The sequence below is a fragment of the Carica papaya genome, chromosome 7 (genome assembly GCF_054855325.1).
Source record: "Carica papaya isolate Zhongbai chromosome 7, ASM5485532v1, whole genome shotgun sequence".
Lineage (NCBI taxonomy): Eukaryota > Viridiplantae > Streptophyta > Magnoliopsida > Brassicales > Caricaceae > Carica > Carica papaya.
In genome coordinates, this window is record NC_142315.1 from 24,408,319 (window position 1) to 24,425,343 (window position 17,025).

Genomic DNA, 17,025 nt, shown 5'->3' on the forward strand with positions numbered 1-17,025 from the left:
ATAATACTAGTTATGCAGATATTGTAGGTATTAGTGATATTTGTGTGGAGACAGATATTGGTTGCACATTAACTTTGAAAAATGTACGACATGTACCTGATTCACGCATAAATCTGATTTCTACACATGCTTTGGATCTTGGTGGTAGAAAATAGAAACTTATCAAAGGTTTAATTATAATTACAAGGGATAGACTGTGTCATACACCGTATAAGATTCAAGTGAAGATAATTAAAAATACTCTGAATGCAGTAGAAGAAGATGTTTTGCCAGATTTGTAGCATAAGAGGTTGGCTCATATGAGTGAGAAATGATTGCAGATTTTGGCAAAGAAGTCTCTCACTTTCTCTGCTAAAGGTAGGGATTTAAACTCTTGTGATGATTGTTTATGTGATAAGCAACATATAATTTTTTTTAGTAATTCTTTTTAAAGAAAAATGAATGTACTTGAGTTAGTTTATTATGATATACGTGGTCTCATTGATGTGGAATCATTAGGTAGTAATAGATATTTTGTTACATTTATTGATGATACTTCACAAAAAATTTAGGTGTTTATTTTGAAAAGAAAAAGATCAGGTTCTATAGTGTTTCAAACAGTTCCATGAAAAAGAAAAAGAACACTTTTAAAGTGTTTTCGCAGTGACAATGGTGACGAATATATTTCAAAAGAATTTGAGAATTACTGTTTACAGCACGAAATCAGACATAAAAAGACTATTCCAAGTACTCTTCAACACAATGGTGTTGCTGAAAGAACAAATAAAACCATCTTAGAGAAGGTCAGATGCTTGCTCAAAGTGACTAATCTACCAAAACTATTTTAAGGTGAAACACTTTACATTGTCTGCTACTTGATGAATCAATCCCCATAAGCTCCTTTAGATTTTGATATTCCTAAAAGAGTATGGTCTGGGAAGGATGTCAGTTATTCTCGTTTGAAAGTTTTTGGCTGCAAGACATTTATGCATGTACCTAAGGAGCAGAGACAAAAGCTTGATGAGAGAACAATTTTATGTGTTTTTCTATGTTATGGAGATACAGAGTTTGAGTACAGGTTATGAGATTCAATAAAGAATAAAGTTATCAAGTCGAGAGATGTAATATTTGATTAACATAATACCCTACTAGATTTTGAGATATCTGAGAAGATTACAAGTGAAGAAATTCATTTTCCTGCGTTGATTCTTCCTATAATTAGAAATTTTAGTAATGAAGGAGATAAAAGTGATTATGTGTCAGTACCAGTAGATGTAAATGATAATATTGAGCAGAGGAAACAACCTCCACCACCTCATATTATTGAAGAACGTCATGTTAGAAGGTCAAACAGAACACAACATTTATCTACCAGATATTTAAATTTTGAGTATATTACAATTACTGAAGAGGGGGAAGTCATAGAACGTTTAATAAGTACAGAATTAGTGGATAAATGCAATGAAATAGAAGATAAGTTTTTTGAAAAATATTCAGATTGATCTGGCTAATGTGGCGACCAAAATTCATGAGTATATTATAGTTACTGAAGAGAGGGAGCCAGAGAGTTTTTAAGAAGTGCAGAATCGGTGGATAAATATAATAAAAGAGAAGATGAGTTCTTTGAAGAATATTCAGACTGATCTGACTATGACAAACATCAATTCTGCACCAAGACAGAAGAATTAAGTGAAAATTGAGTAATAAATGAGTTGATATTTCTCATAAATTGGAGGGAGAGATTGTTAAGATCTGGTCCATTGAGAAAAAACGGCAAATTAGTGATTTAAAAAAAAAAAGAATTAGGACTGCAACTCATATATATATATATATATATATATGTATGTGTGTTGCAAGATCAAACAGAAAAAAAAGAGAAGAAAAAATAGAAAAAAAAAGAGTGTTTGTGCGAAAGAAAAAGAGAGAGAAGAAAAAAAAAGAGAGAAGAAAGAGAAAAAAGAAAGGAAGGGTATATATATATACATACACATATACAGACATATATGGTAGAGTGGTAGAGTGGTCGGCAAGAGAAAAAAAAAGATGTTATCATTCTCTCTCATTGGTGACATCACCATAGACATAAGCTATTTCGTTTTTTCTCAAGAAATGTTAATTTGATTTTTTTTTTCTTCGAAGTTATGAACAAAAATATGTTATTCTTTTTGTTCTGGATTTAATACTTACTTGATTATTTTGTACTTATTTTCGTTGATAGTGAATTTAATTCGGAGTTTCACTCGTAATTTTTTCCTTTATGCTGAAGGAGTTTTCACATAAAATCTTATGTCTATTTAATTTTAGAATTATTATTTACTTATTATTTTTTATTCGATTGTACATTAATTTAGTTTATCACTATTATAATTAGTTACTGTGAATTAATTTGAAATTATCTTAATTTACACAATTAATTATATCTTTATTCAAGATCTAATAAAAAAATTGAAGCCAGAAAAATATATAGATATGGTATTTATTTCTTTAAGCTATTGTATTTGGTACTTATATTTTTTTAAAAAAATATGAGGATGTATTTGGCACTTTAGTAAGGTTATTATCGGGAAATGTAGAGTGATAAATTAAAATTAATAGTTGTTGAATCATAACTGATCCGTGTAATATGACATTTGATCATTTAATCGACATAATTCAATTTTTTTATGTAAAAGCTACTAGAGTCTTTCGTTTATAGATATATTTTTAAATGTGAAACACAGTATCTCATGTAAAAGCTACTAGGATCTTTTATGTGCTTTTAAATCTCCACTACTATAATAACATATATATATATATGTATGTATATATAAATATGATGCTAGGAGGAATAAGATAAGAAGGCTTTTCTACTCCTTTTGTGTCTTATAAATTGGCACATTCAAACAAGTAGGCTCATGTTGAGATCCTACAACCTGTAATGATGGAGTTTTCCTGTGTTGATGAATGTGGATAATTTTAACTTTTTTACAAAATTGTGTTATATGACTGAGTATTAAAATTGAAGTGTTATGTTTATCTGGTTGTAATTTAATATATCACTCTCTACTTATTTCTTTTCTTATTCTTGCATGCTTCATTTCTTCTACTAAAAGAATAAATGATTAGGGTGATTATCAAATTATACTGACTGAGAGATATAGTGTACATATTTACATGAACTATTGAATCTAATCTTTTTATTTATACACATGGAATAAATTAATTAAAGTGTTATGTTAATCTGATAGTAAAAAAACTGTTTTAAATCAAATGGAACTGAACTAATATTTTTGGAACTAAAATTGGTTTGAAGAAATTTATAGGCTGAAGACCATTCTCCTCAAAACATTTTAGATTTGATATGAATTTAATCTGTAAATTTATATTTTTATTTTTGAAATGTGAGTAAAAATTATGAATTTACTAAGAATTTGTATGAATTTTATAGAATTTATTTGTTGTGAAAATATATGAATTAATAATCTCAAGTACTCTATTCTCATCTATAGTATAATTTCATTACAATGCCACATATGTGATTCATTTGGTTTCTAATTTTTTTTTTCTTTCTTTTTTTTTTTGGCATGAAATTACGAATTTTTTTTAATTAGAAAGTTTATTACAGTTTTTATTATTAACAAATCGCCATAGCAGCAATTGAATCCTAAGTAAAAAGACAAGGTTGGAGCCTTGTCTGATGCCTCGTTTTGATCTCCTGTGTTATTTCACGTTTACAAGAAATTCCAATCAACTCTGCTCCAACTTGACTTTATTACCTAATCTCGCTGGAAGGTGCCTCACGAATCTTGGCTCTCCTCCATTTTTATTTTCAATCGATATAAAGTATCAAATGTTGCAGTTGACATGTTAAAAGAAAAGCTTAAAATTAATTCCACAGGTAGATTCAATGATCCTACATAACCCCATCAAAGTTTCTTCAATATGCAAGGTGAAGCTCACCAAAACAATTTCAATTTGGAAGGAATATGTCTATTTTAGTAGCAGAAGCACCGGGCTATCTACAAGTCTTTTCAGATGGTTCTGTCAATCGGTTTGCTCCGGAAATAGCTACTGCCTCGCCGGAAATGAGCATTGATGGATACAAATCAAAGGATGTAGTTATTGACCCATCAAAGCTGGTGACAGCAAGACTCTTCCTCCCGGAAACCAAGAAGCCCCTTGACATGCTAATGCCGATCGTGGTTTATTTTCATGGTGGTGGGTTTTGTGTTGGCTCCACCACCTGGCTTGGTTACCATCACTTTCTGGGAGACTTCTCTGTCAAATCCAAATCCATTGTTTTCTCCATTGACTATCGTCTGGCACCGGAGAATCGTCTCCCTGTTGCTTATGATGATTGCTACAGCTCTCTTCAATGGCTATCCAGACATGTCAATGCTGAACCGTGGCTCAAGCAGGGTGATCTCTCCCGGGTTTTTCTCTCTGGTGACAGTGCTGGAGGGAACATTGCACACCAGGTTGCTATCAAAGTGATGAGGAATAAGGTTCCTCGTGTTGACATCAAAGGGTTGATGTTGATTCATCCTTATTTTGGCAGCGAAAAGAGGACTGAGAGAGAAATGGCAGATGAGGATGCCGGAGATGTGAAAAGTAATGACATGTTTTGGATGCTTAGTGTACCTGAAGGATCGAACCGAGATTACTTTGGATGTAATCTTGCGATGCAGGAAGTGTCTGTCCGGGAATGGAGGAGTGAATTTCCAGCAGTGGCAGTTTTTGTTGCTGAGTTGGATTTTTTGAAGGAAAGGGGACTTATGCATGCAGAGTTTTTGCAAAAAAAGGGAGTGAGACATGTCAAGCTTATGGAATCAGAAGGAGAGTCACATGTGTTCCATGTCTTTAATCCTAAATCTGAATCAACCTGCTTGCTCCAGGAACAGATGAGTGAGTTCATGAGGAGCTATTAACATATCTCAAATGGCTTTAGCCCCTAGATTCATGCTGCTATAGCCTGCAGAAATTATGGGTATATTGACACATATTCTTGCTTTTCGATTCTTCTAATTTCCAGCAGCCATAGAAAATGGAAATTAGAAGTCTATTCTATCAATATATACATGTACTCACAATAAAACAATCTTAATCCCTTCTATACATAAATTGGTGGCATAATCAAAGGAGAAAATTAACATTAGTAACTTCAGAGATATATTTCAAAATTTAGAATGATACAGCCTCAAATGAGTACTTGAGTTCGTAGTAGCTTAATAGCAACGAACTGCTTATAGATTACTGAGCCTATCATGTTTTGAATACGAACACCAAAGAAAAGAATACGTATAGTAAAATTCACATCTGTGCTTTAAGGGAATTCACGCAACACTCAACCTCCAGTATACCAGGCAAAATTCTACTCATCAAAAGTGCTCATGAAACCACCAATGAAGCCAGCTCCATTGCAGTTCCCGCACAACATCTCCTTTTTGCCTCTGGATAAAAACATATTAACACCCAATTCAAGGCTACTCCAAGAGAAATAACTCAAACCTGTTAGCCTCTTTTGCTCAAATTGACCTTTCGTATGCCAAGTAGCAACATTAAAGAACAAAGGTTGATCCTAAAATGTTATATATTCGAACTTGTTCTTAGCTTCTGACTACTACTTCAAACCCAAAATGCACGTCGTTGACCCAGGAAAACTAGATGTAAACTATGCCAATTCATAATGAGAAAACTGAAGCATAATAAGACAGTTTGAAGAATAAACAATATTTGCAGTATTTACCCACAAAGCCAACATGAGTCACCAGCTTTAAATTGTCCATTGAAGACGTCGGCTGCATTGACTCCACTCCCTTTACATTGTGAGCACAAAACAGCTCCTGCAAATCAAACACCTAAATATATGTATCTAAATAAACTCCAAATCATGTCATCAATAGGTTTATTCACATAAATCTTGTCATCTTACAGCTAATTACTCGTTATTTATGTTATAGAAAATTAAAAATTGTAAGAGGGTTTTATTGTAGCATCTTTAATTTCTTCTATTTTCTGATAGTGACCATCTAAAACGAGGTAAGTTTTTACTTTATGCAATCAGAAAATCAAACAAGGTGTGGGATCAATTCTGAGGAGTTCATCTTACCATTGCCATCACAATCAGCACAGATTACACTATTTGGCTTCGTATTCTGGTTACTACTTCCTGCTGCTGCCTGCGAAACCAGAACAAATTGAATTTAGCTTTGGGTTGAGCTTACGGTCTAGCAATTTTCTTCAACGTCTAACCTTAGCTTCCACGTAGTGAAGTTTAGCAATTGAACTGCCTTGAAACACATCTTGGTTCCACAAAACCTTCTGCTTCCTACAATTCCTTATACACTTCCCTGTCCCTAACCACAGAATTTACAGAGAAACACATTACAGTTTTAGAATCATGAGAATGTCACCGGAACTATCGAGAGACATAAAGTAGAGAGAGATATAGAGAACATGATTTCGTTGAAGCTCGAAGCGGAAGCAAAGGTGCTATGTCTAAGACAGACGCCATTTCTGAAATTTGAGTTTGAAATTCAATTCAATTTGTGTACATGGCTTTTGCAATCACCGAATTCTCAGCAGCAGGATTAGATTGCGACGCTTCTGGGCTTGGAGAAGGCTCCTTGACATGCATATTATATATACATATACGCAGAGATTGTGCGTACATATATGGCTATGGACCAGTGGTGAAGAAAAGCCCGGCCTTGAAAGAAATCCACGGGGTCAAATTATTAAACAAGGCCTAATACAAGGCCTTTTAGAGGAAGACAACTGTATCGTAATTAATAACAAGCATGGAGGGTAATTTGGGAAAACCAAAGCATTTCGCTGTTATTATATGCGCTAGCTCCCGAATCGTAGAAACCCTATCACTCTTCTTCGAGCTCTCACCAATCACTTCTCTTTTTTAGGTCTAACCTTTTTCCTTTGCAGACTCTCCAAACCCTAACCCTAAAACCTCCATCCAGCTTAACACAGTTCACAGGTAATCTCCTCGCTCCTTATCTGTTACTTTTTCTGTCTTAAATCCTAAGATCTCCTTCTGCAATTTCTCTTATGAAGTCTTTGTTTGTATCTCGTTTCCAATTTTCAATACAAAATCGTAATTGTGTTTTCTTTTTCTTTTGCAAAATTTTCCGCAAAGCTGTCGTTTTGATCTTCAATGGTTGAAATGGAACATTTGTTTCTCTTAGAATTTGTCGAATTGATTACAGGGCAACCCTAAATTATCATTTTTCCGTTTGTGCTTTTGTAGGATATGGGAGAAACCAGGGACAACGATGCCTACGAGGAGGAGCTTCTCGACTATGAGGAAGAAGAAGAGAAAGCCCCCGACTCCGTCACCTCCAAAGTCAATGGGGAGGCCGCCAAGAAGTGAGTGTTCTCTTTTACTTTTTAACTCTCTTGTTTTCAATGTTTGATGAGATAAGTCGAGCAAGTCATAAAAATAGACCAATATTTAGTGAATTGCATTTCAGATCTTGTAGAAGTTAGCTTGGTAGGAAATTAGCTAGGAGTTCAATTTGTAGTTACATCTTAGCTAGGTAAATGCTTATTTTTATATCTTTTTTAAGCTTATTCTTGCTTTGCTGTTGCAGAGGTTACGTTGGAATACACAGTTCAGGATTCAGAGACTTCCTTTTGAAACCAGAGCTTCTTCGGTCTATTGTAGACTCTGGATTTGAGCATCCTTCTGAAGGCAAGATATTGACCTTCCTTATTGTATTAGTTCTGTTAATTCAATTAATAGTAGCATGTTCTGATGGGTCTTAAAATGTATTGTTAGCGTTTAAAAGTTTAGCAGTTTTTTCGGATAGTTCTGAACTTTAATAGTTCAGATCTAGCGTTTTTGTAACCTGTTATAACTTTTTTTTTGGTAGCTTTCACTTAGTTAATCTTTTATTTCTTTACTCTCCCTATAAAACAAGAAAAGTAGGAAGTTTCTCACAGAAAGTGCAAACTTGAACTAGGAAGATTTGTAACGTTGGGATTATGCTATTTAATTAGATTAATTAATGATGAAGTATTTGGAATCTTCTGAGATATTATTTTCCAAGTATTTGGATCTAGAGATATTCACTTTAATGTCTATAGTTACCTGGCTATAGCTAAAGTGAAAATTCAGTATATAATTCTTTTTTGTTCCAGTACTTAATTGGCTGCGATCTTCTAAAATGCTGAAAGCATGATATGTCTAACAATTTCTTCCGGAGCTATTTTTTTTACGTTGTTATTTTAGTTAATGTGTATTTTGACCTTAGCATCTTGGTTTTACTTTCAGGTAATATACTATTATCACACTATTGATTTCGGAGCAGTGTTATGGTTTGGTATAACGTTCCATTAAAAGGAACAGGAAGGTTATATTTTACTTACAAAGGGTTCCTTGGATGCAATTTTCTTTGGTTCTTCATCAGTGCAACATGAATGCATTCCTCAAGCTATCCTGGGCATGGATGTCATTTGCCAAGCTAAATCGGGGATGGGGAAGACAGCAGTTTTTGTTTTGTCTACTTTACAGCAAATTGAACCAACCCCAGGCCAAGTCATTGCGCTTGTTCTATGTCATACTAGGGAGTTAGCATACCAGGTAGGTATTATGAGTTCTTTATATTGGTTTTCTTGCTTGTGAATATTGAATATTTTGTTCTCCATTTTGATGATTCTTATGGTCTTTTCTTTGTCATGAAGATCTGTCATGAGTTCGAGAGGTTCAGTACTTACTTGCCTGATATCAAAGTTGCAGTCTTTTATGGTGGAGTCAATATCAAAATTCACAAGGATTTGCTGAAAAATGAATGTCCTCACATTGTTGTCGGAACGCCTGGTAGAATTTTGGCCCTGGCTAGAGAAAAGGATCTTTCTTTGAAGAATGTGAGGCATTTCATCCTTGATGAATGTGATAAGATGCTTGAATCACTTGGTGAGGTTTTCAAATCTTTTAAAATAGTGATTGAAATATGATCAGTTATTATTGTTTTGGTCCACGTTAAATTTGCTTCTCTTATATTCAATTTTTTCCATGTGTTCTGTAGACATGAGGAGAGATGTTCAGGAAATCTTCAAGATGACCCCCCATGACAAACAAGTTATGATGTTCTCTGCAACTCTCAGCAAAGAAATCCGCCCGGTTTGCAAGAAATTTATGCAAGATGTAATGTCCCATGGCCAATACTACTTGAATTTAGACCTCTTATCTTTTTAATTAATGCCAGATTTCTTCCAGAGTTCTGTAGATCTCTAGAATCAGCGTTCCAACTCCTGGATGTTTGCCATAAATGTTGTGCTACATGGTGGCTTTAGTTAGTAATGCTTTGGGTAATCTACGTGCTGGGAGTTTCAGTGCAAGTGGAGGAAGTAATTGAGTGGTTTTGAACCAATGGGTGTTCATCTTCTTTTTTTTTTAGTTTTTCTATTTATTTCCCTAGTGTTTATCATTTGTTCCCGTTTGTGCTATGGGGGATTGGTGTGGGCTTTGTGTTGGGTAATGAGAAGGGTAGGCAGTTGTCTTCTGCGGTGGTCTATCTGTTGTGTGAGAGAGTTAGTGTTGAGTGACAGTGTGGCACTTGCTTGCTGTGAATAATTAACCTTCGAGGAGACAGCTGATTGGCGAGAATCTCATGGCGATGTCCAGCCATCGTTCTTTTTTAGCTTGAGGAAGATCCCTAATATGATTTACTGTGACATTTGTTCCTTTCAGCCAATGGAAATATATGTTGATGATGAGGCCAAATTGACCCTCCATGGTCTAGTACAGGTATGTGGTGGGAATCACACTTTTTTTCTCAGCAATTTAGACATTCACTCTTCCTTGCCTAAATTACCTACATCGCAGCACTACATCAAATTGAGTGAGATGGAGAAAAACCGCAAGTTGAATGACCTCCTCGATGCATTGGACTTCAATCAAGTAGTTATTTTTGTCAAAAGTGTGAACAGGGCAGCCGAGTTGAACAAGTTGCTTGTTGAGTGTAATTTTCCCTCTATCTGCATTCATTCTGGCATGTCCCAGGAGGAAAGGTTAGTCTTTGTTCATATAAGTTGTCTTACGTGTTTTAACAGCAAATAGTTAATCTTTGCTACTGCTTCCAGATTTTCTGTGTTTCCTCTTTTTTCGTTTTCTTCTTTTGTACCCTTGCATTTTGAGAAGATTGTTATCATCTTTATTACGATGTCTAAGAAGATAACGAGATTTTAATGGTAGTATTAAAAATTGTGCCAGTCAGAACTGAGCTGTTTTTGTGATTTTACTTTGTTTTGTTATTTTGTTCATGATTTGCTTAGAGAGATGTGCTAGTATTCCGAAGAAATTTTTTTATCTGCTTAATGATTTGATCTGTGATATTTTTTCCTACTAAAATTTGTCCACTGTCTGGTAGATATTGTATGATCTTGGTATCATACGTTACGAAACCCTTGCCGTTTCATATCTTGGGTCGGTGAATGAAGCTGTTCTAATATACTTGATTTTTGCTTATTCTTGATTAGTTTAATATTTTCCGCATGATGTTCACGTTTCTTAAATCACATTTATGGATTTGTCAAATTGGCAGTCTTAACTAGATACTTCTCATAATAGTGTGTTGTTTATTTCTATTTTGCAAATTTGTTATTGAACATATTATCTCTCCCAGTTTGTGTATTTTGTAATGTGTGACTAGGGCATGTTACTTGTAGCATTTTGTTCTGTAAAGGTGTGCTTGCTTATTAATTTCTTTGCAGTTTGTGAGGTTACCAAATGTGGGCATGTTTTGTTTCTAGGTTGACTCGCTACAAGGGTTTCAAGGAGGGGCATAAACGAATTCTTGTTGCAACTGATTTGGTTGGTAGAGGAATTGACATTGAACGTGTAAACATTGTCATCAACTACGACATGCCGGATTCTGCTGACACTTACCTTCACAGGGTAAGTTTGTTAAACATTCTTCAGCATCTGGATATGAGAAATTGTCTTCATGTCTCTTGACTGATGGTGTTTGTTGTTGGGTCTGTGGCAGGTAGGTAGAGCTGGTAGATTCGGCACCAAAGGTCTTGCAATCACGTTTGTTTCGTCTGCTTCAGACTCCGATGTACTCAATCAGGTTTGAAAATTTGAAACCGCAAAAATTCTTTTTTCTTTTTGTCGTTCTAGGTGTTGAAAAATTTCATCCAATGATTATAGGTTCAAGAGAGGTTTGAGGTGGACATAAAGGAGCTGCCAGAGCAGATTGATACATCAACATACAGTATGTTTTCTCAAGCCTTTACTTAATTTTTTGATGTCTACTTATTTGCTATAGTCCTTGCAGGGAAAACCCTTTTTTATTTCATCGTTGTGTCTTAAAAAGGAGTCTTAAACGTTGTTACTATCCCAAAGTTTTTTAAAGTTTCTAGGCACTTGGCCTTAATCATTTCATCCCATTTATGCTAAAAATTTCATTCTTGATGTGGACTCAGTGATTATTAGTGTTTCATCTTTTTTAGTTAATGCTGTGAATCATTGATATCACTTTGATTTTTTACTTTTCTGACTTTTCTCTTTGTAAAATGCTGTTTGGATCTTTTTTTTGCTTCAACTCTATATGGTTTTTTGCCCCAGTGAGCTTTGAGCTTAAGAAATGTTTGATACATGAATTTTTTTCTCTGACCTTTAGACACTAAGCTGCAAAAAGTCAGGTAAATTAGCAGGTGCCTGAATGACCAAAAGTTGCATTCGGTTGCTCTTTTGATTAACAATCATCTAACTGTTTTTTTTGTCTAAAATAATTTCAAACAAAGTTTATGAAAAAATGTTTTTTTTTTTTAAATTGTACTAATTGAGATATTCTATTAATTTCTATATAAAATTAAATATCTTTACTATAATAAAAGAAAGTAAAGTGATGCAGGTTAGTATTTTTTTTTATGAGGATGGTTTAGAATAGCGGTCAAAGGGTTAATAAGCCAAATCTAACACGTGCTAAGTAGTGTTGTGAGTGTTGATTTTTTTTTCCTAATTAAAGACCTTCAAAAGTTCTAAGATTTTAATTAGGGCAACTAAATTTGTCTTGAAATGATATGCCTCTGATCATCCAGCGACAAGCATGTGTTTTCCCTGGACCTCTTTAAGCTTTATTCCGCAATTGATTTGGTTTGAAAAATCAGGTGATTTACCTTACATGTAGTATTCAATTATATTGCCACAGAACCTGTATAAGTAATTTTTATACAAATATTTTGTACATTAAGCATTTCATATTTAATTATGTTTTTTAATTGCTGACCTAAAATTAGATATATTTTCCTACATCCTGTTTTCCGTTGAGTAGAATGTTTCATTAATCACAATGATGGTTGTGGGCTAGCCTATTTCTTGTTAAAGAGAATGCTACAGTAAGTTTAAGTTCGCTACAGTATTTGTGGAACTAGCAGCGTTTCAGCTGGTAGATGTTAAATTTTTTAGTGAAAATTTTATTAGTTCTCAAATATTGTTATGCTATTTAAAAAGCTGGTGCTTCCAATTGAACTCTTCATGGTTAATCTGTTCCTTGTGCAGTGCCATCTTAAAATTGCAGGAGTTGGGAAAGCTTTCTGATTAAAATGCGTTCTAGTGGGTTTCAAGTGAGGACCCATGATTGACGCGTTTGTTGTTGGAAGGTGGTGTAAAATGGTTTGAGTCAATTTGCCGGGCAGATGCTTCCACTATGTGGGTTAAAAATTGCTTATGTAACTTTTAAACAGCTCCGGATGAATTTTACCCTCTTTAGGATATATAAATGTTTTATTGTGGTAGAGATGGAAGTTGGGCGTGTAGTAAGTAGTATGTAGCAGCAAGATTTGTGGATTTTGAGGCCATACGATTGCATTGTAGTTGGGATATCTAGTCTTTTAATTTGACAAATTCTAGTTTATCTATATATTGGCAAATTGTCACTGATGTTGTATTTTATTGTAGGTTGTGGTAAATCAGTATCAAAAGAGATAAAGACTAGTATTTGCCAGGGTTTTTTATTTTTTATTTTTGCATTTGAAGTTTATATATATATATATATATATATTATGCTTTTCAGAGGTCTCTGCTAGTGAAAGGGGGAAATTTGAGTTTGATTTGGGTTGAATGTTATCATGTTTTGATCCTGTAAAGAAATATAGGTTTTAAGAGAGCATTTTTGTGAAATATTTTCCAACATTTATCATAACTTTTTTTTTTAAAAAAAAAATTTGTCCTAAAAGGAGTTTTTCCCAGGGGTATATAAAATAAATTATGCTTATTTTATCTGCAGGGTTTCCGTTGGCTATATAAGATGGATACATGGCTCAAATGGTGGTATGCCTATTATTATTCAACGACAATAATATTTTAATGGTTTTATGAATGTTGATATTTCTTCTACTTTGGAGATATTGTAATTTGATACTTCGTATTTTTTTTTTATTCTCCTACCTTATATTGAATAAAATTTATATTTCGATTAGTTTGATTTATTTATTTATGATTAAATTAGTTAAAAACTGAAAAAAGATATTATATTAGTAGTCTATTAGACTAGTAAATACTTAGTTTAAAAGTAATTATTACAGTTCTTTTAAAAAAAGTGAAATAAACTTTCATTAACAGATAAATATCAATATTTATTTTAAATATTTTGATTAGTTTACAGCATTTCCTTGTTAATTCCCTCATAAAAATAATTCAAAATCCTGCCGCCCCAAACAATACGGAAATTAATTAACCAATGGGCAGCAATCTATTGAACATTGTTAATATATATATATATATATATATAAAGAAACAAAAGCAGCAATCCTTTAAAGACAAATCTTGATAATTTCCATTAATTATGGATTATAAAATTCAAAAAGATTGTTTTTATCCTAAAAATGGTTTTGAAATTGCAAAAAATATATAGATATTAGTCTATATGTTATACATTTTTTAAACACCAAAATTATGATAGACATAAATATTTAGAGATTACTGAAAAAATGCAAAGTCATGATAGTAAATTTTTTGATGAACTATTTTGGTTAATTATTTCTTTTAAAATATTTATTTTATATGTCCAGTTTATGATTACATAGAAACTATTGCTAATTTCAGTTGGTATTGAAAGAATTCAATTTTTAAATCGATTACACATTATGAAAATATGAAAATTCAAACCTTAATTTTCAGTTTGACGATCTTAATATATTATGACTGAAAATTGTGAAAGTATAGGTATGTTTTTTTTTTTTTTTATATATATTAGATATGGAAAAAAAAAGTTATGAATCTCAAGAATAATAAAATTTATATTAGATCCTGAAATATTTGATAAATTTTAACTTAGGGTTTGATAAAGATCATGAGTAAATGTTTTTCAGATTGCAAATATTATGTATTAATTAATATTCATATACATTATTTAGAATTTTTGAATATTTATTCGATACTTTGAATGAGAATTACCTGGACATTTTATTATCAAACTCGAATTTAACGTTGCAAATGACTAATTCTTAATCTATTCTAGTGTTTTATATTTTTTTAAAAAATTATTTAAATTTTCTAATTTCTTAGTCTTGATATGGTTTTATTGAATTTTAATTATGATTTAAATTTTCTAAAGATATGTATTATCTATAATTTATTGCTTAAACCAGAAATTCTAGATCAAACTTATCATTTAATGAAGTTGATGATTTAAAATATTTGATTAACTAATGTCTTTCGACAAGAATTTGAAAAGATTTGTGAGATTGTTTCAAAACCCTCAGGTACAATTATTGTAGCAGCCCCGGAAATTTAAAATAGAATTTATATTCAAAAATATCAAATGCGGAAGCGAAGTCAAAATTTGAATAACATCCCTTACACTGAAACCAAAACGTGCTCACAAAATAGAAAAGATTAAACTACCTAAAGGAGAAACTTGAAAGTAAAAACTACGAATGTGACTATGGAGTCTTTAGGCGTCCCCTTCGTCGTCCTCCTGCGGAATCGGCTCGGGAACGATGTCCTTTTGATCTGAAATGATTAAATAAGGAATGAGCTACACTAGCCCAGTAAAGACATCACGATATCTCACCGTCACGGAGGTAAAGGTGGGTAGAAAACACAAAAAGACCAATGGAGCATAATTTACAACAAATTCTTTTATCGATAATAAAACCTTTACCATTTACTTATCTCGGTGAAATTCATAAAATAATATACGAAAGCAATAACATCATCATCATCATGGAAACATATATATGAACTGTATAACATAATACCTATCACACTTTTCGTAATTCAATCGTTACAGAACATATCTTCCTAATTCACCAGCCCACTAGTATCCATGGGGATCCATAGGGGTCCCGCTACCCGTTAATCCTTAACACTTGAAATCAAATTCCAGGGCCGTCCCCATACCCCGTCCGGTATGGGAGCTAAACCATAGACCTCATTACCCCGTCCGGTATGGGCGCCAAAACACATAAGATCTCCATACCCCGTTCGGTATGGGAGACCACAATCCCGGTAGGGTTCCCTACGGACCCGGTCCGTCCACCATCTCCCAGGATATCTAGTCGGGCTGAACACATTATACAATTTCCATTCACATAATCTTTCATTCTCCTTTTCCCTCAGTCAGCATTATCAATCACATACAAACAAGTAAAACGATAATTTATGCCAAACAGACAACATATAGCACCAATATCCCGGTCATTCAATCCATAATCAATAAAACAGTAGAATATGCACACGAAACTATAAAATGAAAACATCGAAGCTCATGCTGTATTTAAAACTGTAAAACAGGCCAAATAACAGTTAACCGACAAACACACTAGACTCGGGCTCCATTAGCGACCTTAAGCAATTTCACACATTCGTTGATTCATGAAATACCGTTTTATCATTTATTGGACTTTAAAACCGTGATAGGAAATAGGGTGAGGGGTCCTTACTCGTTTCGGGGTCCGAACACGGCTTCACAGTGCGCTTGAAAGCTGTCCCTAATTTTCCCTGAATTTTTCTCGGGGAACTGAAACGCACTACTGGTACCTGCACGTGTTCCAAAAAAATCCCAAATTAGGCCCAGAGCCCCCTTTCGGCCCAAATCGCAACTCCGGCACGGCGGCGATTCGCCTCGGGTTGGCTGTTTTCGGCCGTTTCCGGCCGAATTCGGCTACACTCGCATCGGTCCCTGCGAGAAAACAACCCTAGGGCCCTCGGGGGGCTAAAAAATCACGGAAAGACGGAGCTTACCGGCGGCGGCGCTCTCGGGTGCGGCGGCTCTCCGGCGAGGTTCGTGTTTTGGTGATTCGGCTCCGGTCAACCTGTAGAGAAAAGAATGGTGATCACGGTGATATAAAAATTGCATCAAACGGAGGCCGGGAAGGGCCTCATCGGAGGCAAAAACCGAGAAGGGGCGCGGCGGCGCCGCTGGGCTTCGGCCGTGTATCCCGGCCGTTTGGCCGGGATTTTAGCTCCGATTTGGCCACAGGAGGAATCAGCGTGGAAAAACGAGTCGGGGGTACGAAATTTACCTCGATCGGCGGTCGAAAATTCCTCCGGTGCGGCGGCGGGTGGCGGCGGCCGGCTTCTGGTTCGTCTTCTCCGGCGAGCGGCAGGCGGCTAGGGTTTGTGGTCTGGTGTGAGGGTTCTATTTATAACCCTTTGCCTTTTGATCTCAGCCGTCCATTTTGTTTTAATCTGGGCCGTCCATTTTTGATTAAATCTGGGCCGTCCGATTGCACGCTTGATCTGGGCCATCCGATCGTGCCTACGCGGATCGCCAACGTGGTCCTTTTTGGAATGACGTGGTCTTGCCACGTGGCAGGTCCCGGTTGGCCGGGACTGCTGACCAGGCCTGCTGACGTGACTGCCGACGTGACTTTTTTTTTTTTTTTTCGGCTCCTTTCCGGGCGCTACAATTATAATATAGCCCTACCAACAGGGTAAAAATTAAAATTTGTCATGAATATATATATATATATATATATATATTTTAACTCTACACCATAAAAATTAAGTATAACTTTAGACTATGATACATGAATATCCGTATCACTTATGCCATAGAAGTTATATATAATTTTGAATATTGTTATAGAGATATAATGTGA

At 34.5% G+C, this 17,025-nt stretch overlaps 3 protein-coding genes across 6 annotated transcripts; 2 read left to right on the top strand and 1 right to left on the bottom strand.

Annotated features, from left to right (window-relative positions):
• Positions 1 to 3,817: 3,817 nt before the first annotated feature.
• Positions 3,818 to 6,599, bottom strand: LOC110826222 (protein BUNDLE SHEATH DEFECTIVE 2, chloroplastic-like). 3 transcript variants are annotated; one of them, XR_015813100.1, is made up of 6 exons: positions 6,415 to 6,599; positions 6,211 to 6,314; positions 6,068 to 6,137; positions 5,705 to 5,801; positions 4,600 to 4,930; positions 3,818 to 4,527 (listed from the first exon to the last, which is right to left on the bottom strand). XR_015813100.1 is itself a non-coding variant. In XM_022056824.2 (5 exons), the coding sequence occupies exons 1-5, from the start codon at positions 6,470 to 6,472 to the stop codon at positions 5,330 to 5,332; spliced, it is 402 nt and encodes a 133-aa protein (XP_021912516.1). In that variant the 5' UTR covers positions 6,473 to 6,599; the 3' UTR covers positions 5,105 to 5,329. The 3 variants fall into 3 exon arrangements, 2 of the variants coding, with proteins under 2 accessions (XP_021912516.1, XP_021912515.1); XM_022056824.2 differs by lacking the exons at positions 3,818 to 4,527; positions 4,600 to 4,930 and adding an exon at positions 5,105 to 5,408 and having other exon boundaries at positions 6,211 to 6,308; XM_022056823.2 differs by lacking the exons at positions 3,818 to 4,527; positions 4,600 to 4,930 and adding an exon at positions 5,105 to 5,408 and having other exon boundaries at positions 6,415 to 6,594.
• Positions 3,945 to 5,113, top strand: LOC110826221 (putative carboxylesterase 6). The gene has a single exon (XM_022056822.2). It carries the CDS (start codon positions 3,945 to 3,947, stop codon positions 4,884 to 4,886), a length of 942 nt encoding a protein of 313 aa, XP_021912514.1. The 3' UTR covers positions 4,887 to 5,113.
• Positions 6,600 to 6,791: 192 nt separating the features above from the next.
• LOC110826217 (DEAD-box ATP-dependent RNA helicase 15) lies at positions 6,792 to 13,397 on the top strand. Of its 2 annotated transcripts, none has more exons than XM_088207019.1 (12): positions 6,792 to 6,949; positions 7,220 to 7,338; positions 7,563 to 7,663; positions 8,382 to 8,554; positions 8,656 to 8,887; positions 9,000 to 9,118; positions 9,665 to 9,721; positions 9,800 to 9,984; positions 10,726 to 10,870; positions 10,962 to 11,045; positions 11,126 to 11,189; positions 13,206 to 13,397. In XM_088207019.1, the coding sequence occupies exons 2-12, from the start codon at positions 7,223 to 7,225 to the stop codon at positions 13,223 to 13,225; spliced, it is 1,296 nt and encodes a 431-aa protein (XP_088063145.1). In that variant the 5' UTR covers positions 6,792 to 6,949; positions 7,220 to 7,222; the 3' UTR covers positions 13,226 to 13,397. The 2 variants fall into 2 exon arrangements, with proteins under 2 accessions (XP_088063145.1, XP_088063146.1); XM_088207020.1 differs by lacking the exon at positions 13,206 to 13,397 and adding an exon at positions 12,479 to 12,923.
• Positions 13,398 to 17,025: the final 3,628 nt, after the last annotated feature.

Coding starts and splice junctions, on each gene's coding strand:
- LOC110826221 (XM_022056822.2), top strand. CDS start 3,945: ATGTCTATTTTAGTAGCAGAAGCACCGGGCTATCTACAAGTCTTTTCA.
- LOC110826222 (XM_022056823.2), bottom strand. CDS start 6,472: ATGGCGTCTGTCTTAGACATAGCACCTTTGCTTCCGCTTCGAGCTTCA. Junction 6,315..6,414: donor TCGAGCTTCAACGAAATCAT/GTTCTCTATATC, acceptor TTCTGTGGTTAG/GGACAGGGAAGTGTATAAGG. Junction 5,409..5,704: donor GACTCATGTTGGCTTTGTGG/GTAAATACTGCA, acceptor GTTTTTATCCAG/AGGCAAAAAGGAGATGTTGT.
- LOC110826217 (XM_088207019.1), top strand. CDS start 7,223: ATGGGAGAAACCAGGGACAACGATGCCTACGAGGAGGAGCTTCTCGAC. Junction 8,888..8,999: donor TAAGATGCTTGAATCACTTG/GTGAGGTTTTCA, acceptor TGTGTTCTGTAG/ACATGAGGAGAGATGTTCAG. Junction 9,985..10,725: donor GGCATGTCCCAGGAGGAAAG/GTTAGTCTTTGT, acceptor TTTTGTTTCTAG/GTTGACTCGCTACAAGGGTT.